We start from the raw sequence: 24,133 nt of genomic DNA, 5'->3' as shown, positions 1-24,133 counted from the left end.
GAATTTTCAAATGGAGAGAAAATCTACAATTAAATAAATACAGTGAAATATAAAACAGATTCCTGGAACCTAAGTTATTTGTAGGTTCTGGGTTTATTGAAGAATAAAAGCCTGACTATGTTATTAGCATCTATTAAAAACAAAACAAAACAAAACAAAAATCTATGAAAGGAAGAAAGAAAAAGGAAGAAAGAAAGAAAAGCAATGAAGCAGGAAGCCACCACCTTAAGAGAACTCTGCTACTAAAGACAGGAGATTGGCTTAGCTCATTTTAGTGCCATAGTTCTTCTTTCAACATGTGTGTAAGAACACACAACCTTTAGATGTGTTAGCTAACAAGAGCTGTAGAAATCCATGGCTTGAACTTTCAACATCCTATGTGGCACCTTGTTCTTTTAAGCTCCCAGTGATGGGCAATAACCCTATTCCTTTCCCTGGCTACAGCTTTCATGTTTGTCTGGTGTCATCCAGCTGCCTATCCTGGTAGACTTATCTCTAAAAGTGAAGGGGGCCTGCATTAGACAAGTGAGATGATTCATGTATGTGGGTGTTCTGAAACATTTTCAGCTATTTGAAATACCGCCTTTAAGTTTCTTCTTTAATGTCTATATTCCTGCCTAAGTTAATTTTTCTGTAGTCACTGAGGAAACTAGTATAAATCAGTGAATCTTTCCCCTGTGTTATCGACTGAGAAGAGCTAGGAAATGTTAAGAGCTGTCTATCTACAGCATGGTGTATCAGACTCTTTTTGAACATGCCTGTTTCTTTTATACACAACATGGGAGCTGATTCAGAAAACCTAACCCTTACCTTCAACATTTTGCCTAAGAAATGAAACAGAAGGCTCAGTGTTTATTCCAGGCAAAAAAAGAGATTATTGCTTTTACATAAGAAAGAACCTTTATGTCTTCATCCAAAATCTCTAATAAAAATTATGAATTTGCTGAATATGAGCTCTCATACAAAGCTGTGGTCCAAAGAGTTAATCTAATTCTTAGATTTATATAAGGAATCCCAAGTAAGAGTCCAGAAGCACCAATACAACCATTGCTGAACGCACTTCAAGAAGGTTTACAAAAATGTTTAAAGGATTAAAAAATGTACCTTATGAAGAAAGAATTTTGGAGCTTTAACTTATGAGGACTTTGATGTAATCTATAAGTACCTCAATGGGTAAATTTTATAATAGAAGACTGTCTCACACACAGATATAATGAAAAGTGCTGACTGGATTCTGAATCTAAACAGTGTCAGACTAGGTGCACATTTTTATCAGGATGGTTAATTAATCATTGAAACAAATTAACAAGTGTTGCAAAGGTTTGCCAGCAGTGGTAATGTTGAAATCAAAATGGAAGATTAATAGATATGCTTTAGTTCAAGTACAGCTGTTGGACTTGAATCAGAAATTAATATAAGGAAGCCCAATGGCCTCTGTTATGGGGAGTGGGGGCAAGCCCAATAATCCTTCTATGACTTTACAATATATAAATATAACGGTTAGGCTGAAAACAGTAGCCATAGGTTATGTCTACAGTACAGCTGGATGGTTTTATTAAAGTATTTGCAGGCACACTTGACATAGCTTTAATCCAGGTTGCTGAGGTACCAGTAGAAGTAAAGCTGCTTTGTAGAAGTATAAGGCCTTTGAATTATTTATGCAAGGAGTGAGGATTTTTGTGGGTGATATCTTTTATTGGACCAACCGCATTGTTGGAGATCTTAAACAAGCTTTCCAGAACAAGATACCCTTCCTCAGGTCTGAGCAAATCGGACACAGCTTGAGCTAAGTAGCAGATAAAACAATGACCTGTATAAAACTCCATTTGTAAAACATATGCATATTTGTGTGAGTGACCTTATATTTCATGTAAATATATGTAAATAAGAAGTATTTAGCCATTCTAAATCTGTCCATTAGAGGGCAGTGGTACACATGTACACTGGCCAGTTCCTTCTAAAGTCAGTGGGGCTCCACTGTATAAACAAGAGCAGAATTGGATCCCTACTATTCATAGTTTTTATTATTAAATTCAACCAATCAGTATAAAATCTTTTGGTCCGAGTTAAATATCAACCTCTATTGTATACCACAGCTGTATAGAATAGGATTTATTCTGTGTAAAAAATAACTGTGAAGCCAAATACTGCATTCTCAAATATCATTTGTGAACATGCTGTAGCATTGTGTAGAAGAATAAGGCCCCAGGAAAAAATACTCAGATCAGCCACTTTTCTTGGAAGAAAGTCATGTGTCTCTTGAAAGCTGAGATCAAAGTAACTCTAAGTTGCCAGATAGGGATTGCAAAAAATTAGATAAAACTTATTTTATTTTATTCAAGGTAAAAGACACTCATGGAAAGAAATGGGGAGAAAATGGAAGTGGCCCTGAAAGATAAAAGTATGGAAAAATCTTCATATTAAAAATTGCAACTCTCTGTTTCAATTTCTGCTTACACTTTGTGTATTTGTCACGTTATTGAAGTATGTTGTACTGGAAAAAGTAATGATGTTGACATTCTTGCAAGAAAAGATTGCCTCAAATAAAACTTCAGAGGCAACCGAATGAAAGAAGAAAATAATGTTAAAATATGAAGCTTAATATTGCTAGGGGGCATCTGGTGTGTCAGTCTGATGAATTAGGTAAACCAGTTTATGCCCTACAAACCTTAGCCAGGGTGTTTTCTGATGTTGAAGAGGGCTTAATAAACTGTTGGCCTCACGCAGATAATTGCTAACTACAAGAGAGATTTTGTGGCGGCAAAACTGCAGTCATTCATGTCTCCAGAACTTCCAAGCTGCTTTTTTTTTTCTTTTCTTCCTTCTTCCTGCAGCACTTGGAGCCCCAGGCTGGCAAACTGACCTCCTTGGTTCCCTGCCAGTCTGGGCTGCTTTGACTGGGCCCCATGTTCTGCACATGAAGAAACTCCAGAGCAACATGCTCCAGAGTTTTTTGCTCCCAGGCCCATGTTCAAACACTGTACCCAGAAGCAAAAAAATATGGAGCAATAAGCTCTGAAGTTTATTTGTGTGCATTAATGGCATGCGTAGATGCTCCCACGATGCCCCCGTCTAAAGATATATTTTGCTCCTGCCTTAGTAACTGCTGTTCCATTACACTGGGGGACTATGCAGGGGTTATATACACCTCTTGCATGGCATAGAGGTCCACAGAGACCCAAGGTTAATTTGACAAAGCACCATGGAAGGCAGTTGTCTATGCTGGGGAAGGCAAAGGACCAGGGCATCATCCAAGGTTGTAGTTTCTTAGCTATTTTGTTTCCTGGGAGGATTTTTGCCTCTACTCTGCACCTTCCTGTCAGGTTGGATTAGGTGTTGTGCAAAGATTTTGCTTCTATAAATTATAGCTTAGAGCAGTTCAAACAAATATAAACTGGCAATATTATCACCTCCCCCTATCTTCTGGGTTGTGAGGAAAAGTGCTTTAAAGACTGAAATAGATTCAGGTACAATGGTGAGTGTGGCTATATAAGTGCCTTTGATAAATACCTACTTATAACCTTACTCCCTTAAGTTAGCAGAATTGCACTCAAATATCTGAGGGCAAATTTCGTTTTTTGCCTGCCCCTGAGTGCAGCCTGATGCCAAGCCTCAGAAGAGCAAAGAAAAAAAAAAAGGAAGTTTTGCAGAGACTTGTAAATCTGATGTGTGAGATACAAATCCTATATGCTGCAGCACTTCATGTTCAATAATTTGAAAGGGCAACTTTGAACTATTTCAGTTTGTGTTTTGTTAAGTGTTAAGCAACAGGGTATGAAGTTACAGCTTAACATCAGGACTCTCAGGGTGTTCCTTGAGACACTAAATTGAATTAACCTTTTGGCTGCTTCTATTTAACCCACTGTGACTTGGAGAGTCTGCAAGATGTTTTTCAAAAACAAACAATCTAATTAAAACTTATAAACAGAGACGCACTTGGAGCAGCTGTTAGTACATAGCTATTGTAGTTTTAGTACTACTATTTGATAACTGATGATTCCTTTATTATATTTTGTTTGCAAGCATATTTCTGAAGTCTGAACCAGGTTTTCTGCTGGCATAAATCTGCTGAAGTCAATAGGGCTTCACCAGCAGGCAGCAGGGAATTCATCCTGTTAGCAAAATTAACTTGATATAACTTCAGTGACACCTGTGGCATTTTCCTAAGGTGGATACAGTACTGTTTTTCCAAGGCTAGAAAAGTAACCGGTGCAATGATTTATTATTTAAAAGGACACAGGAGTAAAGACAGCCATTCAGTTTATTCTGACTGATTTATTATATAATGTTGGGCCAGTGTAATTGAAAGCAGACTTTAGATACATAACTCTAAGAACTTGTCAGTTCCTCTTTTTCCCTCATAATCACACCATTTATAGTTTGTTAACAGCATATTAAACCATACAGAAGAGCAAACTTGGTGCATCTCATAGAGGATGCTTTTTAACTCATATTTGTATTGAAAATGTGTTGAACACTGTGAACATATCCTATGTACAATTGCATAGCTAGATCCCTAGCTAATGGAAATGGGATTGAAGGATCTGATATAAAATCTTTAAAATGGAATTGTAATATATAACCTGACTTGCCCCTAAGGGAGTGAAGAGGGCATTGGTAACTATGCTACAAATCCTTCCCTTTGTCCAGTCCATAGGGAATGTAAGTTCTTAAAGCTCCTAACTACAGAGGCATGGATCTTTAATATAAGCTGCATTAATTCATGCTTTTAACTCATAAGATCCTACACTCAGTGGGTGCCTATACACATGCTCCAATGCGTTCTAATTAGACTGTGTTGGGAGTGTTCTAATTAGAACACACCTGCATGCTGCAGTGTCATGTGTTCAGCATCCCACATTTCAGAATGGTGGCACGGGTGCTTTAACTAAAATGTATCGAATGGACTTTAGTTAAAGCACCTCCACAGCCTGTCTGCAATGTGGGACACTGAATACATATGATGTTGCAGCATTTTAATTACAGTTGCTATCTGAGAGCCTCTTGAATTAAAAAGCCTCCCCCACTACCCTGGAGCATGTGTATAGACAACCAGTGACCCTGTAGGCATATCTATACCACAGTGGCACCAGACCTTAAAGACCAAAGGGATGAACTTCCACCAGAGACTCTGCCCACCCAAGGCTGCTGTTTCACTCCAAACCTGGGAATTCATCAAGTTGCTTATGAGCCCTTCGCCTCTGATGGGCCTGAGAACAGCTGCTGGGACTAATCCATAACAGCTTCTCTGGATAACTTTCAGATCTGAAGCTCATCAGCATACTTCGGTGGGTAGGCCGTAAGAAAAGCATGCTCAGCCAGTCCTCTCCATGACCTGCCACTGTAGTGTGGGCAAGCCCTCTGTTAGCCAAGAAGTAGTTATAACAAGTGCACAATGTGAAGAGGACAAAGGAACCTTCTTTATTGTAGACTTAAGCTACAACTGCCTGATCCTACTAGGGTAGAGAACAGGTGGAGTTGGGTGGATATAGGGCTGGGACCTCACCCCTTTTCTCTACCAGTCAGCAATACTGAACTTCATGAAAGGGTGCAGCAATATGGGTAGTCCTCTCTGCACAACACATCCTACTAAAAAGGATGGCAGAGCTAAGGTCTACCGAGTTTGGAATACCTGAGCACTCACAGCTCCATTTAAAGTCACTGTGAGCTATAGATTTGAGAATCAGGCCCTACTATTTTAAAGAAAATAATCATTAACCTTTGAGATGTACAAGTCTGTAGGTGTAAAAAAATTCTACTGGTTATAAATAAATGCAAGAATCTAATCTGACCTCACAAACTTATAGTTGTGTGCACGATTCTAGAAATCCCCTACATACATGAGTAATCTCACTGATTAGGATCAAGCCTCTTCATTCGAGTCTACCATTGTTTAAGCCTACTTCTTTCCAGGAGGCAAAGTTCTAGTTCAAGAATATTAAATGTAGGTGCTGTAGCAATAAGCTATGATAACTATAGATAACTATGATAGCTATAGGTTGTCACTACGGTGATGTAGTGTCAATGGGCATGAACCACGATGCTAATGCTACTGCCCATTGCTCAGTAGCTCAATCCTACTGCACACTAGGGTTGGAAACGACCCATACGCTCCTGGAACAGTGCAAGAACAGTGGTTACTATGCTGTATCAGCTACTCAGCTGAGGGCACATGTAGACGCACCCTGTATGAAAGATTTTGATTCTTTTTTATTTTTGATGACTAAATGTTTGGCATAATAAGTTCTACAGCTCTGGCTTTTAGGAGGTTTTATAAGATGCTTTTAAAGAAAATTGTGTGGGTGTTTGTTTTTTAATTTTGTTTCAGGGCTAACCTCTAGAAAAGATCTTTATTTATTTCAGTGCTTCACAAACTGTCCAAAACTATTGCACCAGGAAGATGCTGGAAGAAGTGAATAAAAGATTATGCGAAGTGAAATCCAGTAACCCTTTTAGTACAATGAACTGTAGTATAACTTTTACTAAGCTAAGAAGATTATTTCGTCATAGTCATATTTTAAAAAGTTATCTGCATTTAAAGTCATGTTAGACGGGTCCTCTGTTATATAAGTGTTATACCTTTTCAAGTTTAGTATTGCAATAAATGTCAGTCAGAACTATTTCCTGAAATATGAATGCTGGGTTTATTTAATTTAGGGTCTTAAGTATTTTTCTCTTCAGAATAATAAATATGTAAGATATAGGATCTCTTCTATGTAAATGCCACATTTTGAGAACATACAGAGGTATATTTAGATACTGTTAAATTCTTAGTCATGATTTTAAATGTAAAGCATGGATTTATTACTGTCAGTACAGTAGTGAGCTTTCATATATGTAAAAGAAAAATAATGTTCACTGAAGACTTTGATTCACTTGGAAATGTGTAAGATGCTATATTTTTAACAGTGGCTTTCTGCTTTGGAAGCTCCTCCTAGAGAACTGACAGAGGAAGAAAAACAACAGGTTCTCCATTCAGAAGAATTCCTGATATTTTTTGACCGGACAATACGCGTAATTGAACGAGCTTTGGCTGAAGATTCAGATATATTCTTTGACTATAGTGGCCGAGATGTGGAAGAGAAGGATGGGTCAGTTCTTTTTCCTTTTCTAAAGTATAAATCCATTGGATATGGGATCAAACTTGTGAAAGTTTTATTTTAAATCTAAAACCAATATGGTAGAACAGTGGCTTCCCATGGATCACTGGATCCCATGTAATGTCAGTCCATGAATGTGGCCCACCCCCATATGCCTGGATCCAGCCACATGCTGGACTGACCCAACTCTACGCACTGAGATCTGGCCATGTGGGATCTGGCCATTCACTAGAAAGATTTAGCACATTTAGGGCCACATTTTCTGGCCCACACAACTCCCCATGGGTCAAGATATTAGGCAGTAGGTTGGTGTCAATTAATGCTGGCACCATTATCTTTCCATAAAGTTCCCAAAACCTTGGGGAACTGGTTCCATGGGTCAAATGGGGCCCAGAGCCCAGAGGTTGAGCACCACTGCTGTACAGAATCGTTAGGTAAAAGATCAGAAGTTGATATATTTGAAATCTCTGATCATATTGCTGCACTGAGTTATTTTGTAAAATACCATCTTGCTTTATTTCTCTGATTTCTTTTAAAGCTATTTTAGAGCTGCCCTACATTTCAAGATTTTGATGACATTTCAAATAGTAATAAAAATGTGAAAAATATGAAAAAATCCTAATATTTTGTCCAGCTTCAATTGGTGTCACTTTCTATTTATTTTGGATTTAAGACCAGATACTTAAAGGTTGTTTAACACCTAACAGTGTAAACAAACACCTTATGCGATGTTTAAAAACACTTCAATGGCTTATTCCCATTAGATGCCTGGGTACTTCTAAAAATGCAATGGGATGTTAATCTATATTTTTAGTGCTTTAATACTGTATTTTTACCACATGTAAGTACTTTTAAGGTGCTAAGTGATGCAGTTACTGACTAGATCTTAAAGAGGTATAACATTAATTACAGTTCTTTTTAATGATATGATGCATCTTTCAGCTAATATAAAGAACCAAGGTCTTGACCACCTGTGATCATTAACAGGCCATTGCAGATCTCTCAAAAGTAGGGGTTAGTCCTGGAATCCTAGCTAGTTTCCACCATGTAACTGTAGCTGTACCCTGCCTAACTAAATCCCTCTACAGTCCTATCATTTCAATTGTATATAGAAGTCTTCATTTACAGTCCTAAGCCTTTCAGTGCACCACTGAACAGCTGCTGAAATTCACTCCAGAAGTTCCTGCACTTTTTGGAATGGTTAAAATGATTCTTTTAGGTAGAGTTTATACAATCAATTTGCAAATTTAAAATGAGCCCACTTAGCTGAAAAGTGCTATGTGAGCACAAGATCACAATCAATACATATCCTAAATGTAAAGCAAAGTTTCTGTGTCTAAACTTTTAATAAAAGTGAAAGCCACATTTTAATGGGGTTAGATGGGATGACATCCACATCTCAACTACTAGCCCTCAGGCAGACTGCAGGATTTCAGCTGCAGTTCCAATCTACAAGATAGAATGATGAATAGTATCTAACTCTCTGTACAATTTCTCAGCCACTGAATTTATATGACCTTTTGTTCAGCCCCACTCCCAACAACTCCTTTTTGTGCTAATCTGTTTGAAGCTTGTGCAGAGCCTATCTTTGTACATGAGGTTTGGAGGTCACTTACTTACCTGACGTATTGGTGCCATTTTCAGAAGGCTACTGAAGGATTTCTCTGACGTACAAATAGTAGGTGAATCCATAATGCAAGCAAGAAGGCCAAACCTAATAAGGAGATGCATTTGTAAGACTTAGTTATTTGGACCCCAGTGATGATACGTATGTGGATTTGGAGCTACAGCATATTATGGCTTCATAAGAACTGTGCCGTCAGTAGTCACTGTGGATTATATGATCTATTTTTTATATTATGGGGTTAAATCAGGCCTCTAGTCATGGACAAGGGTTCTATTGTCCTATACAACTACAATACAAGAGTTTACGATCTAAGTATTAAAGCAAAAGCCAAGAGGAAGATGCAGGCAGATAGATGAAGGCAGCAATGAGGCAGTGCTGGGCAGCACAGTAGGTAGTATTTAACAGCTGCCTGTTTAATGGCAAGGTGTTTTTAAAACATCTTAGTAAAGGAGAATTTGAAGAAGGAATTTGAAGAAGGACCTGGAGGTGTTAGTTAGGAATTCCTGCCACATGTGAGAGTGCAGCATGAAGAAATGGGGCATTTGTTTAATAATCTAATAAACTGCCCTACTGAGGGCTGGTATTGGTGGCTAATTGGAGGTGTGAGTGCACATCGCATTAACATGTAAGAGGCCATGGGTAGAAGAAGCGTATGTCTGAACATCCTTGAAAATAAAGACCATATGCTGTTTGGTGTGATAGAGAAAGAATGAAAAGGGAAGGCTGATATGGTCAAAGCAAAGAGTGAGGAAGATACTTCTTGATTCAGTGCTTGGAATGGAAATGAGTGAAGAGAGAGACTTCATTTGTCAAGTCCAGAGAAGAGGTTGCAGTAGTCAAGAGATAGAAATATAGGAATGTCAGGGACTTTTGGTGTAACTGAATTCAGACCACAGACATCCAAGCTGTGTAATCCCTCCCATGATTTTATCGAGTTCCATATTAAAATAAGTTTATATTCCTTGCCTCAGTCTGCCTCTACTGGAACACCATTCCACACTCTTCTGGTTGTTAGAAATCTTCTTTTTCACATACAGACTAAATATATTCATGATCAATTTATGTCAACTGGTTCTTTAGCTTGTCTTGATAATGAGAGTTGATGAGAATTGGGAAAATTGTTTTGGCTCTGTGGATGTCGTGCCTTACTGTTTTAAGCAGACAGAATTAGCAAGAGATAGACACAGTTAAATTCTCTGAAAGGGAGTGAGGAGTCGATGATAACAGATCGTTGACTTGAGTGGCATGCAGGATGATGATGTTGCCCACTATGACTGAGAATGGTCAATGGGGGAAAGCTTTGGGAGGTAAGGGAGAATTATAAATACCATTTTGTCCACATATGTCCAAAATGTCTTTCTTTTTAGCCCTATGACAAGATGGCCAATAAGCTGAAATAGCTAGAATTAAGTAGTATGACAAGGCTTGAAACAAGGGGTATGAGGATGAGGTGTGTGTGGGGGCGGGTTGGACTTTTTTACATTAGCTGTCACTACAAATGAGCCTGGGTACTTTAAAGCATGTCTTTGTTATTTAAATCCACACAGAGATGTTCAGGCTGGAGCCAACCTTTCCTTTAATCGTCAGTTCTATGATGAGCATTGGTCCAAGCATCGTGTTGTCACTTGCATGGATTGGTCTCTTCAGGTAAGCTGTGAAGTTATGAGCTACATAGCCATCTCGGGTATTTCCTTTCTTTTTTATTTGATAAGGTTTTGTGTCTTTGATAATAAGTGTTTTTTAATGACTGGATTCCGAATGAGAGTATAAATATGGGTAAGGAGGAATAAAGACTATATGAAACTATTAGTTTGATGTGTTCTATGTTAAAAGAAATCATGACTTAACGTTCAAACAATGTATTAATAATCTTACCGAGGTGTAAAACTCTCTGGTTTTAACCTCCCCTCCAAAATTTCCTTAATGTAATTGAACATTTTTTAATAAAAGACTTGTGATATGTTGAAATTTTAAAATTTAGAGACTTCATAAAATAAACTGAATTGCAAGCAGGAGTTAAGTAGAAGAAAGAATTTAATATTTTGATAGTTTTATTTCTCAAAATGTAGTAAATAAATCCAAATGTGAGTGTACCTGACTCTACCTAACATTTTCAATGAAGTCCTACAGAAACCAAAGGATTTTATGGAAAATGGCAAGTCTAGCTTGTCACTGGCTACCTAAGGTTTACAACACTGAGCTTCCTTCTTGCAGACCTATAGGACAGGAGACTAGGCAAACCACTAGTGCACAAGGATGACAGGAAGTATCCATACTCCTGGGCGCCTTAGAAAGTCAATGTGTAAAACCACGGACCAAGTCTTGTTCTACCTTTGGGCATCTTAGGCAGATACGTAAATAATACTTAGTGCCACTTATATGAATTTTAGAACCCATTTCCAGGAAAATCGCCTTGGGTTCTGTCCCCTGGTCTGCCCCTAATGCTTTCTGGCCATTTTATCTAATGTCTATTTCAATGGTTCTCAACCTGTTTAGGTTTGAATCACCCCTTGTTATTCTTAAAGCACCCCTCAGGAAGTGCTAGCTCTTAGTTTTCACTCATTTTTTGGCTACAGAAAAGTACTGGAGCAGTTTTTCTGTTGCAAAGAATTCAACAAGAACACAACAAGTTAGAGTGTTTTTAACATCACAGATTCCTTTATAAAATTTCTGGATTCATCTTGTTTTGCTCACCTAACAGTACTTACATTATGTAGCACCCTGGCATACCGTTGAAAGGATCTTAAGGCACCCCAGGGTGCCATGGCAACCTGATTGAGAATCTCTGGTCAATTTAATGCAAGAAACTGCACTGGGGGCACCCTCTTGGCAACCTGGCTGATAAGCTAGCTTCAATAGCAATATTGAGGGTGTTCTTTATCCGTGGTATAGTGCTTAGGGCACTTTTCTAAAAGAGATATGTAGGTTCAAACCTCCTGTGGGTGAAAGAGGGCCAAGAACCCAGGTCTCCCATTTTTTGTATAACCATTAGGATTGGGTTGAAACAGGAGGTTTCAACCTGTTTTTGGCTGTGTACTCTTTTACCTGCAAAATATGGCTGCTTTTACCCCTTATACTCAATGCGTCTCTATTAACACCAACATGTGACAATGCCATTATTCACTGTGTGTTGACCAATCAGAAGCTCTACTGACATTATTAAAATTTAGGCATGTACCCTTTGACAAAGTGTTGTGTACCCCCATAATACACATTCCCAGTTTGAAAACCATTGGACTAAAATATGGGTGGGTTCTTCTCCAATTGTTTTTTTCCTGACTGAAGTTTCTGGGATTTATATGGAATGAGACACTTTCCCAGGTGAATAAGATTGCAGCAGAGCATAAGTGGATATAGTGGATCACTTTGAAACATGCTCAGATAGACAAATCTACTCATGCAAGTAGGAATAGGATCTAATATCTATGTAAGTGCCACTAAAATACCACTTGACACAGAGTGACCATATGTCCTGGATTGGCTGGGAGAGTCCTGGATTTTAAAGGCTGTCTCAGCATCCTGGGCATTGGAGAAAATTTAAACAAAAGTACTAAATTAGTGGGAACCTGGGAGCCGTGGTGTTGTGTGTGTGTGATGCTGTCCTTCCTCGTCCCACTCCTGGGAGCTGTGGGGTAGAGAGGCAGACAGAGTGAGAGTGAGTGAGTTTGTGGGGGGGGGGGGTGGAGAGGGGCGGGGGCAGTGGGCAAGGGACAAAACAGCTGTCAGGATGCCCTGGGGAGCATAGGCACTGACTTTTATTTTTGCCAGGGAGGAGTGGGGGGGTTGTTCTAAAATGATGGACATGTGAAAAGTTTTACATATTTCAGTTGCCAGCCCTCTTCCCAAGGGGGTCCAGGGCCCTTGGGCCTCCATGTACTCAGCACCTCTACTACGGAGCACAGTGCCTTTGTCACTGGAGCCAGGGCTATGGACTAAGGCTATGGCTGGGGCCAGGGGCAAGGTGCCAGTTGAACTTGGGGATGCTGCACAGGCTCTGTCTGCCCCACATTGACTCATGGCTCTGGCCCCATACCAGCACCATATAGCCATATCCTGGCCATGCCAGCACTATAGCCATATCCTGGCCATGCACCCCCAGGCAGGGCTGGCCTGGGGCAGGCCAGTTGCATTGCAGCTCCCACAGGAAAAGCCCAGCCTGGCCCTACCTCACCCTTTCCTGACTGCGGAAGGGATGTGAGGCTGGGGCTGCATGGCCTGGATGTGGCTGCAGGTGCCAGGACAGGGCCAGACCTGGGAGTCAGACAGAGCTCACAAAGTGCCCCCGGCCAGGCTGGTGGCCTGCCTCCACCCCCGGCACCAGCCTGTAGCCCCTGTGAAAAAGGCACTATGCTTCCCAGTGTGTCCTGGCTCCAGCCTGCAGCCCTGGCTTTGGTGACAAAGGCACTACACTCCTGACACCTGCTCCAGCCCAACCCGCTACCACATAGTGCCCTGGTACATGTGTGTGTGTGTGTGTGTATGTGCACACACATGCGTGTGTGTATGTTCTAGATTTCCCCTTCTCCCCTCCTGGATTTTCCTAAAAGAATTATGGTCACCCTAAATAGACAGCTGAGTAGTTGTTAGGTGTTTAAAGATGGAGCAGGATTTGGTCCTGTGTCTCTAAAGGTGGAAGTAGATGGACCATGTATGTTGATCAGGATGAGGCAGTAGATGTGTGCTCCAGTAATTCTAACCAGCAACAATTTTCTCTCTATCTTCCTAATCTCACAGTAAGACCATCTTTGGCTCCTCCATGCTTGCAGGGATTTCTGTACTTAAAATGGCAGTTGGCTGGGTGAGAGGAAACTGAATTAGGGTGCAGTTAGACAGAAAGGGGAATAATGCTGTTTAACATCAGGCAGCCTAAATAATGGAAGTGTAATGTGCCACATAAGCTATAGACTTGGATATGTGGTCTGAGATGCTTACTGAATTGTGAGATGTAATCTTATCTCCATGTGCAGGGAATGTTTTTTGCTATTATATTACATTCCTTATTTATCAAATTAAAAATGTTTCCCTGTTTGATATCATACATAATATCAATTTTACAACAGGTATGTACTGGCATGATGTGGGTGGCCTTTAAGCACATATGGATTTCCACAGAAATCAAATGTCAGCCTGAGGAAATGCTTATCTTAGGTTGTTCACTTGTTCAGGGGCTGGAAATTACATGGAATCCTTATCTGATATTTTCCAAGCAGGCAGCTTTTACTGTATTCCCAGGACAGCAAGATAAAGCCGACTTAGAAGAGAACTGCCAAATGTGATTGTTCAGCCCCTCAGGCACACAAGCATGTTCTACTTCCCACCTCTTTGTTCTAGGGTGGCCCCGCCTCACCTTCCTCTCCCATTAACTCCTCAGCCTTTCTGTCTTTGGCACAAGAAGCCTGAGCTACTCTCAGTGCAATCCCACATTAGATTGGAAGGGGGCGCTATGGCTCCTTTTGTCATCTTTTTCTTGTGTATGTAACAGGGGGAACAGGAGCAGGACTGATGTCTTACCTAGGAGAGAGCCTCCGCACACTCAGACCCATCCCATAATTATATAGTGTCCAGTGTACCAAAGGGTATTTGAATATGTTGCTCAGTATAATAAATAAATAGATAAACAAATACACAAACAAATAAATATTGAGCAGCAGAACATATTGCTTAGTATGCTGAGCTGCAGAATATGTTGCTCCTTTTTTTCTGGGATAAAGCTATTTCTTCTCAATCTCCTTGAGGAAAATAGAAGCTTAATCAAAGAAAAAGTTTAGAAAGGAACTAGATGCCTTGATTAAATAAATTATACTTAGTTACATCTAAAATTAGGTCCAGCGTATGTGGGATCATTCATATAATTAAAGCTAACCCAGTAAACCTCTGATTCTTTTGCAGAAAGGTTGGTAAAAATCCTTACTCAAGTTTTTGTTTAGACAATGCTCAAAAGCTTCAATTTAAACTTAAAGGAAGGGAAACACCTTATTCAAAACAAGGTTGTCTCAGCTAGTATAAAGTCAAAACCAAGGTAAAAGATGCAGAATTCCGAGAAATGGTTCCTCTTCCTTCTTGACACCCATGTGACATCACCTCAGCTCCAGGTCAAATGCATCTAGCCAAGATGAAAGTGCGGTGCTTCACATTACACTATTTCTGTACTACTTCCAGTAGCAGTTACAAGATTGTTAGCCAAGATTGTTACAGACTTCCCCAAACCTGCAAACATATATAGACAGTGAGTGAAGAAATGGCACAATTCATGCAGTAAGAGTGTAACTTTGTACAACTACCAAACAAGGTAAGTTTACCATCAAGTCAAAATTTCTCATAACAGTGGTTGAGCAACTTAATGCGCTACCAGTGGTTGAATATTTAATCTCAAGTTAGTGCCTTACTAAATGCCTAAAGTTAATGCAGATATACATGCAAACCAATGCTATTCAAGCCTGAATTAGTTTGCATCCAAATATGCTACTATGAAATCCGTAGGAAAACTCCAGTTGAGTTCTAGGGAGAACGACCTAGCCCCATGTAGGTAACTGTATAAGTAAACAGGAATTTAAGGTACATAGTTAAGGTACTTTTATATTTCTCCCAATCTGGAAGCGTTAATGATATAAAGCAGATCAGCCTTCAGGCTACAATATTTTGTGCTGGATGCCAATGGTCCTTAAAGGATATTTTAGTAGGTAGAATAGCCAGGATGTAGGAACAAACCAGCTGTCAGCTTGACCCCTGGACACTCCATGCACTAGGGTTGAGAGAAGAAATGGTGTAAGGGTAGCTATAGCCACCTATGTCACCCAAGAATTCCCTCACACATGGGGAAATGGATCCAGAATCTGGCTTCTGTTCAACTTAGGAATGATAAAGTTGGAATACAAACATAACCAGATGTAAAATGTACAAAAAGAAGGACTTCCATCAGCTGCCTTTAGTGACTCTTAGAATTCATTTGGCCTATTATCTTTAGAAAAACTAAAGCTGTACTGAAAAGCTATTTCCCCCACCACTACAGTGGTAAGTGGTTTGGGAGTAAGCTACCTGAGAGAGACAGAGCCTGGTTTGGTACTTTTGTTGTAGAGATCAAAAGAAAACCTTGAGCTAAAATATTTTTCAGTTAAATGTCAAGCATTTCAGTTAAATGTTGTCAGCATTCTCTATGAGGCCTCTGCTCTCTGAATCTCATTGGTCTTGTGGAGTATGCTAACCTGCACATATCATAAATCCCACCTTTTTTATTTTGAGCAGTTGGCTTCAGGGTTAGGGATTTTCTGAGGAGTTGGAAATTGGACCTATCTGGTTCCATGAGGAGGATGGGGCAGTTTGGTCACTTCATAATTTGCTCTTGCTACTTAATGCATGGTTTCCAAATAATATAAAACATGCCCAAAACAATTTGGAACGTAGAGACATGAAACAAAGCACCCAGAACAATCTGAAATATAAATATATTTGCATAGTTTTGTAGTTATTCACCCATATCCTAGTTGCAAAGTAAGATTAGGTTGGTTTGGGTTGTCTACATTCCTGGTATAACTACACTAAAGTCAGTGGAATTGTATTACATTATACTCTGCTTAAATTAGTTTTACATATGATATTTTAAAACAATATCATGTAATCAAAATAATGTAAAATTCTAAGTCATCATATATAGCTCGTTTGATCCTGTTTATATTAGAAAATATGGATCTGATTTTGCAGAGTGATGGGCACTTTCAAATCCTGTTGAATCAATGGAACTTGATGGCACTCTGTACTGTACAAGATGACCTTAGCATCATGTAAAATTGGGTCCTATGTGAAGAAAGTTTTCATTTATTATTACACTATAGTATAGGTTTGCAGAAGGTATCATTCTGAAATAGGAAAGAAAAATGTCTAGCACGTGGAAGATTTGAAATTCAGGATAAAAACGATCCACTGTGATTATTTTATGATGGTGATAATATCAAAATCAGTGACAGCAATGGTTATGTGGTGTGAGGAAGGAAATGATTTACCTTCAAGTTAAATTTCTACAGGTTGTCATTTTTCCATGCTAGAATTAAAAAAGACTGTTTTGAATTTGAATATCTAAACTTTTTTTTAGTTATTCTGTCTCAGTAATTATCTAGAATAAATATAAACAACATTGTTCATCTGAGAATACACTATTATGGAGCCAAGACAAAGAGGTCTTTAAGGATTTTAGTAATAAAATATAACACCAAAATGCAGCCAAATAGTATGACTGAAGTGGTATGTGTTGTTATTAAAACCAGATACACAATACCACATGTAGTGTGAAAAATTATTGCTTCTGTCTCATATGATTTCACATATCTTCTTCATTCTAAAAACAGAATCTAACCCTCCTGCATGGTTTCTTCTTTCTAGTACCCAGAGTTGATGGTTGCTTCTTACAATAATAATGAAGATGCTCCACATGAGCCTGATGGGGTGGCCTTGGTCTGGAACATGAAGTTTAAGAAGACCACACCAGAATATGTTTTCCACTGCCAGGTAAGATACAGTAAGCCATCCATTTCACATGAGACAAGGCAGAGTTTACTATGCAGTGGATCTTCCCACTGTTTAGATGAAGAGACTAAGGTTAAAAATAGGCAATTTTGGAAAAAGTACAGGCGGAGACTAATGTTTTTAGAAGGCATCAATCCTCCTAAAACAATAAGGCATCCCTGTCGGGGACTGTGTGTCATTCTCTGTCTATTTAAAACAATTCCCTCAGAGAATTAGCTTATAAAGACCTTGCACTTACGAAGTAACTGTGGCATGCCACTTCCTCATCCAGGCAGCAACATATGCTTTCCCACCCACATTCACTTCCTCACAACCCCTGTATTCCAAGCTGTCTACTCTTGTTTCAGTGTTGTCCAATGTGATTTTTCAGCTTTGAAATTATTAACTACACAGTGCATTTCTGAATGTTTGCCTTGATAGCTTGGTAAAAAATGATCCAAACAATCTGAGGAGATTTCTCTATCAATTTGACTATCCTGCAGGCTACCAAGCTACCATTTAACTTCACTCAGTTCTACTGTATGAACAAGTTATGCTAGGAGTCTATCAATAACACAAAAATAATTGGGTGCTTCATTTCCTTTTGTCTATTTATATTTCTTGCCCCATTGTTTTTCTCTCTGGCATGGCAGTCTGAAATCATCAGAATTTTCAGTTCATATGCTTTATTTCCATCACTTTGCTCAGATAGCAGAATGTGGCTCAGGCCAGTACTTCAGTGCCCTTATTAATACCTTTCTATTGTAATTAAATGCAGAATAGTAGCATGCAATAATCATGTGGAAAAGTTTCAGTTAGAAAAAACTTTCCCATCAGAGATTGTAGAACTGAATGCAGATTATTCTGTGGTAAAACTTGCTTCTTTTGGAAGGATATGTATTACCTGGCTAGCTGTGCAAGCTGAGTGTCATTTTACATTTAAGGACCAAACATCTTTTTGAACTAAATTTTTTGTTTGGACTTGGGTACATTATCAGATGTAACATAGTGGGAGGGAGTTCAAACTGGAGTTACTGCATCAGCCTGATTAAGTAACCTTTAATTCTGGGCATGTTTTTCTAATTTGCTATTCCAAAAAACAACTTCACAAGAACCCTGGGTCTGCACAGTAAATATCCTGCACATATTTTTACCTTTGGAATAAAAACATTTTATTTTTTCAGGGTTTCATATGTGATATTCTTTTATACTTCTTCAGTATCTTATGCCCAGATCATTTGAAAGTGTTAATTTATGTGCTAAACAAAATATTAAAGAGAAGAAAATCCCCATTACAAAATCAAAAGGAATATTTCTTAGCTTAGAATGGTTTTGTAAGTTAATGGCCAAATCCTGGCTAGACTCTGTGTACATTTCAGTACACTCAGCAACAAAGAGAGCAGTATACTCTGTTAGGTAAAGTAAAGCAAGGAGCAAACGGATTCACAAATGTATGAGTGCTGATAGATTCTTCCCTCCATGGGAAATACACATCAAGGACAAGGGTATCCTCAACTTTTGACTGATTGAATTTGCCTAATTCTCCTACTAGAGAGTGAGGTAGAGTTCTCATTTCCTGCTACTCTCTAAGTCAGGGTGGACCTTTTACAGCCTGTGATCTTTGGCTTGCTCATGTTGCACAGTGTCCTCCTGCTACTCCTTGGGTTAAACCCTCTACCAGTCTGAATCATGTACCTGTGAGAAATACGTTGTTTTATTAAAATATACACAGATATTTTGAAATCTCTGGGAGTATCTACACATGCAATTAATGTGCCCCCACATGGATCTGGACATGTGCCTGTCAGAAGCGAATTTGCCAATGTGCTGATATTTGAACTATGGTTGTTGTGAAGTTGATGCATGGAATTTTTCCTGTGTCCCTAACTGGCTGGACATAGCCTTTGAGATTAAATATGGCAGTGAAAAACATTTTATTGGTCTGTTGAAGACAGGGTATGTTTTAGCTGAGCTAACTGATTCAAATGGAAAATAAGAAGGCATTTTATCTTAGCTCAGAGTCTGGAAGTCAGTTCTGTAGATCGTCATGTTATTCTATCAGTTAGTGGAAACCAACTGTATTATTATTTAGCCTCATATCATATATATTACAGTTTTGAAAGGGAAACATCCCCTGACTCAGTCCTGATTCAGCCATTTCACTAGCTGTTATACCAGCCATGCCTCTAGACCCAGTTAAAATTGTGATTTGTTTTCCTCCACACCCAGCTGACATTGTGATTCCTCAGCAAATAAAGATACACACACACAACTTTTCATTGCAGCTACATTGTCCAAGTATGATACACACTCTGCCTTAATCAACTTCCCCAAGAACACATTCATACTCTTTTTCAGAGTATTTTAGCATAGTTATGTTCTTGACAAACATCTCTTGGCCTTGAGTAACCAGTGCCATTTACACCGGCTAGAAACCTGAGCATGAGATGTCCTCATGCAATAATCAAGAAATTACTTCTTACCTTCCAAATAACTTTCTTGACAATACCTTGCATCAGTCATTACTTCATTTTGACTTTGAAAATTCAGCCTATGCCAGACAATTATGTACTGGTAGAAATGGGACTGTATCTGCTTGATTTATCCACTCACAATGGCTCTGAGATAGGCCAGAATTGCATCTTTACTCTGCTCACCCATTAGCTGCATGTGCCAGAGTACCACATTAATTGACAAAATTAAGCTTTTTTTTCCTGCTTGGAAAAGAGAAAAGAGCTAATAGTACCTGAGTACAATCTATTGCATTTCCTGCGCCACATTATGTGAAGTTTCTACATTTGGTATGACACCCATAAATCTTCTGCCGCCTTTTTTACTAATATGTAAATACTGGAAGAGCTGGGTCTGTGGGACCTTAACTTCTTTTGTTCCTTGACCTTCAGAAACTTTTTGTTCTTTAAACTTTAAATTATGTGGTGCTTTTATGTGATGTGCCTACAAAACAAAACTACATTGACAAAGATTTTTTTAAAGTAGGAGGTGTAGGAAGGGAAAATGGATTTTTTTTAAATTACCCTATCTTCCCATTCAAATGACATCTGTCAGACTTTGAAAATCAGAGTTTATATTGCTCATTAGTGTCAGTTCTGGTATGCATGAACCCATCCGATCATCTAGAATATCAGACCTTCTGCCTTTTGGCTGGCAGCTTCATAATGAGATTCAAACAGGGAGAAGCTGGTTATTTCAGACATGAATGTGTTTAAGCTCCAGACCTGGGAATTCTTGCAAACTGCTTCTGAGAAAATCATAAAATCCTAGAAAATTAGGGTTAGAAGGGACCTGAGGAGGCCATCTAGTCCAACCCTTACTCAAAGCAGGACAGTCCCCAATTATATCCTCCTAGCCCAGGCTTTGTTTAGCCAGATCTTAAAAACCTTCTCTTAAAAAATATAAAAATGCTGATGAAGACATTTCAAACTAAGCTTTAGAAAATACCTGCTAAGATGCTCTACCGCATCTTAGGCAAAAGAGAGGATAGGTGTACACCTCATAAACTAAATCAGAGGTGTATAAGCTTTGATAAACAGCAGCTGGCTTCATCAGATGCTGTGAAGGAACTGTGCTGATGAAGTAAGCCACTGCTTATAAAAGCGTATGCATCTCTGATTTAGTCTATAAGGTACAAATGTATCCTGTCTTCTGCCTGACTCCAGATACATGGGGGTACTATACATTCAATTTATGGTGCCATACAAATGTGCCACAAAGAAGTTCCACATATTTTGTGAAGTACCTTTCTGGCTGGTTTGCCACTTTATGGCACCATAAAACATCTGTACATGTAGCTCCGTTAGTATTTAGGGTACCATTAACACATTAATTACACCATACTTGGAATGTGTGTCAGGGGCCTCAAACAACTAACTACCTCTCTCATACTGCATATTAGTCATTTGGATGGACTTCATTTGAACAGAACCTTCAAAGATTTCATCTCTTGAGTATATTCTGTGAATAGTTGAAATACCCAGTCAAGAGCTTTAATCTTAATTCTTTCTCTTTTCTAATATATAGTAAAGGCTGCATCTACATGTGCAAATGCTCTTGGGTGGGTAAAACCAGCCCAGGTAGGTGTCTATATGTGCAGGGAAGTGGGAGCAGATTTGCTCCTCATGGCAGAAGTCTGTTTCTGCCCCTGCCAGACTTGTACTGGCCCCCTGCAGCAGCCAGGGGAAGCTCTAAGCTCCCCCTGGGTGCTAGCCCAGGGCCTGGCAGGGAGCATAAGGCCAGGAGACAGCTGTCTCCCAGTGGAGGCTGGGAGATTGCTCCCTTCCTATGGAAGCTGCCTGCTGAGGCGGTGGGCTCTGCCACTGGACTCCAGGTGAGGATAGTGTCCCCATGCCACCACAGCAGGGAACTCCCAGCCCTTGCTCCCAGCCCTCTGCTGCCCGGCTGACCAAGGGCAAATTTCCTCTTAGTTGGCCATGTACATGTGCTGTACTGCACATTAATTTCTCCCAAATAAATCTGTTACTTGTATTTACAGGTAGCCAATTCTCAAGATTTGAGCAAATTACTGCACAGTAGGCATCTGCATGTGTAGACAGTGATGCTCTAATCTCGAATAAAGCATCTCATGTAGATGGGCCTAAAGAGTACTTTCAGTAAGATCATTCACAAAAGGGTTTAAATCATTTTAGTACCTATTATTTTTGTCATCTTTTGTAAAAACTTTGGAATAGCCTTATCTGGTTGGACCAATGGTCTTTTGTCCAGTATTCTTTCAGAAAGTGGCCAGTATCAGATGCCTCAATGAATGTTCAGTAATTGCTATAATGGCTAATTATGGAATAATCTGTTAGTGAGGAAGGTTTTTTTTCTTAACATAAGCAGCTAGTAATTGACTTATGTGCAGAAACATGGGTGCTGATATTCCCTATAAATAATTATCTTAGCTATTGTAGCTGTTGATGAGATTCTTATTATTAATATCCATATCTAATCCTTTAAATTGTACTAAGCTCTCTGGCTCATTAATATAGTGTGGGTAACAATACTTTTCAGAGCTTAATTATATGTCATGGCAAAAATGCTTGATGATTTTTTAATATGTTTCCTTTTAATTCCATTGAATATTCCCTTGGTGTATAGTAAAAGAAAGAATGAATTGCAGGTCCCAGCTAACCTTCTCTAATTCCATTTATTAGTTTACATACGTCTATCATGTTTTTACATTTCTGTGTTGTTTGGTAGCTTGATCAACAAGTCAGAGAGTCTAGAAGCTATAACACAGTTTACTGAAAGTAACAATAGCAGATGACCTTCTACTGGAGAGAACTCCTGCAGTCTGGCCCAACTTGCACACACATTGTAAAAGACCTGCCCTCCTCCAAGCACCTTCCAGAACAGACAAATGGAACAATTTGTGGAGCTCTAACAACTGCTTGCACACTTGTAAACTAAGTGATCCTCACAAAGAAGTCTTTCTTTGCCACTGATAATCCTTTTACCCATGTCTGGATCTTTCTATTTCTGCTATATGTAGTGACATGCTGCCAGATTTTTAACAAGAAAGCCCTGCAAATTTTTTCCTCCTTAGTTCATAAATGCCAAGACCATAAGAGTGTGCGCGGTAGCAAAAATGGAGAGGCTGGGAAAAGTGAGGAACCGGGCATTTGGTTCATTTGTTTTTCTCTGTAAGCAAAAATGTTCTCTCAGAAACATAATCCAAGAGGAAGGCAACTTCCCTTGCCAAAGAAACATATGTTAGATGCTTTTCACTGTGCGTGGTTTTTGGTAATGAAAAATATACTAAATATATATTGATAATACAGCATAAAGTTCAGATTGTATCATTTCAAATGAGGACAAGGCCTTTTAGGAAAGATGTGGGGGTACCAACCCTCCGAAGCATCCTAGTCCCTTGATGTAATGTGATATATTCCAAAAGCAAAAAAGTGTGGGCTTTAGAAGTATGCTGTGAGGCCCATGGTTGAGTCATCCCTTATAAGGATGGTTTGGCAGTATCCAGAGAAGGAGGGAATTCCCGCAAAGACAGGAAAATGACATCAACTCTTTTTAATTTGGTGGTAGAATTTTAACAAGGGAATCCCATTTTAAACAGAGGTGACTAGAACAGAAGAGCACATCCTGTGTTTGTAGAAGGTTGTACTCAATGACTTTTGAGGTTCTCCTAACGCTATGACTGTAAACATAGTGGGCCTGAACATCAGGTGGTTCAACAAATTTGCAGTGGATATGTTAGTAAAGTTGTTGTAGCTGTAATGGTCCAGGAAATGTCTGAGAGGCAAGGCTTTTTGTGATATCTTTTATTAGAAAAACTGTAGTCTGGAGAGCTGCAGGACAAGCGTTTGGGCATCAGGTTACCTGAGGAAGGTAACCTGAGGTAGGGCACCAGATGCCCCAAATCTTGTCTGACAGTTCTCTCGCCATACAGTTGGTGCAGTGAAAGGTATCACAAAAAGCCTTGCCTATAGGTATATTACAAATTTACACTGCCAGAACATCTGACCTGTAAGTCAACTGAGGGCATACTACACTATCAGTTTAGAGGACAGCATGATAAGATTTTGAGTTTCATTTTCTATGACCTTCTTAGTAAAGCCTAACATTACACTTTTCCATTATACACTCTTACTGAGAAAGTGACAGCTTCCTGCTTATGTATTAGTTGAGTAGTAGGGTTGTACATTGTTCATGTGTGATGGATCATCCATGTACCTCGATGTTGTTTCTGTCTCCTGAAGATTGATGTAAGCTCTAAAAAGAATCAAGCCTCAATAAGTAAACACTCTGCTTCCTCCAAATAAAGGGAGAAAATACATTAGGAAGATATAATCAAGAGGCCTAGGAAACTATAGGACAATTTAAATTGTTTTTGTCTTCTGTGATTCAAGAAGGGTCCCAATTTTCAAATGGATTAGTA

The 24,133-nt window shown here is 39.2% G+C and overlaps 1 protein-coding gene across 5 annotated transcripts in view; it reads left to right on the top strand.

The window, feature by feature from the left end:
* DYNC1I1 (dynein cytoplasmic 1 intermediate chain 1) overlaps positions 1 to 24,133 on the top strand; it is a 294,891-nt gene that overhangs the window by 164,665 nt on the left and 106,093 nt on the right. For all 5 annotated transcript variants that reach the window (XM_090046983.1, XM_090046981.1, XM_090046985.1 and 2 more), the window contains 3 exons: positions 6,929 to 7,091; positions 10,275 to 10,374; positions 17,101 to 17,226. In XM_090046983.1, coding sequence (XP_089903109.1) covers positions 6,929 to 7,091; positions 10,275 to 10,374; positions 17,101 to 17,226 — 389 coding nt within the window. The remainder of the gene's footprint in view (positions 1 to 6,928; positions 7,092 to 10,274; positions 10,375 to 17,100; positions 17,227 to 24,133) is intronic.

The sequence above is a fragment of the Crocodylus siamensis genome, chromosome 5 (genome assembly GCF_052110815.1).
Source record: "Crocodylus siamensis isolate JL-2025a chromosome 5, ASM5211081v1, whole genome shotgun sequence".
In the NCBI taxonomy this organism is placed as follows: Eukaryota; Metazoa; Chordata; order Crocodylia; family Crocodylidae; genus Crocodylus; species Crocodylus siamensis.
The sequence above is the reverse complement of the archived record's forward strand: the minus strand, read 5'-3'. Positions and strand labels throughout refer to the sequence as shown.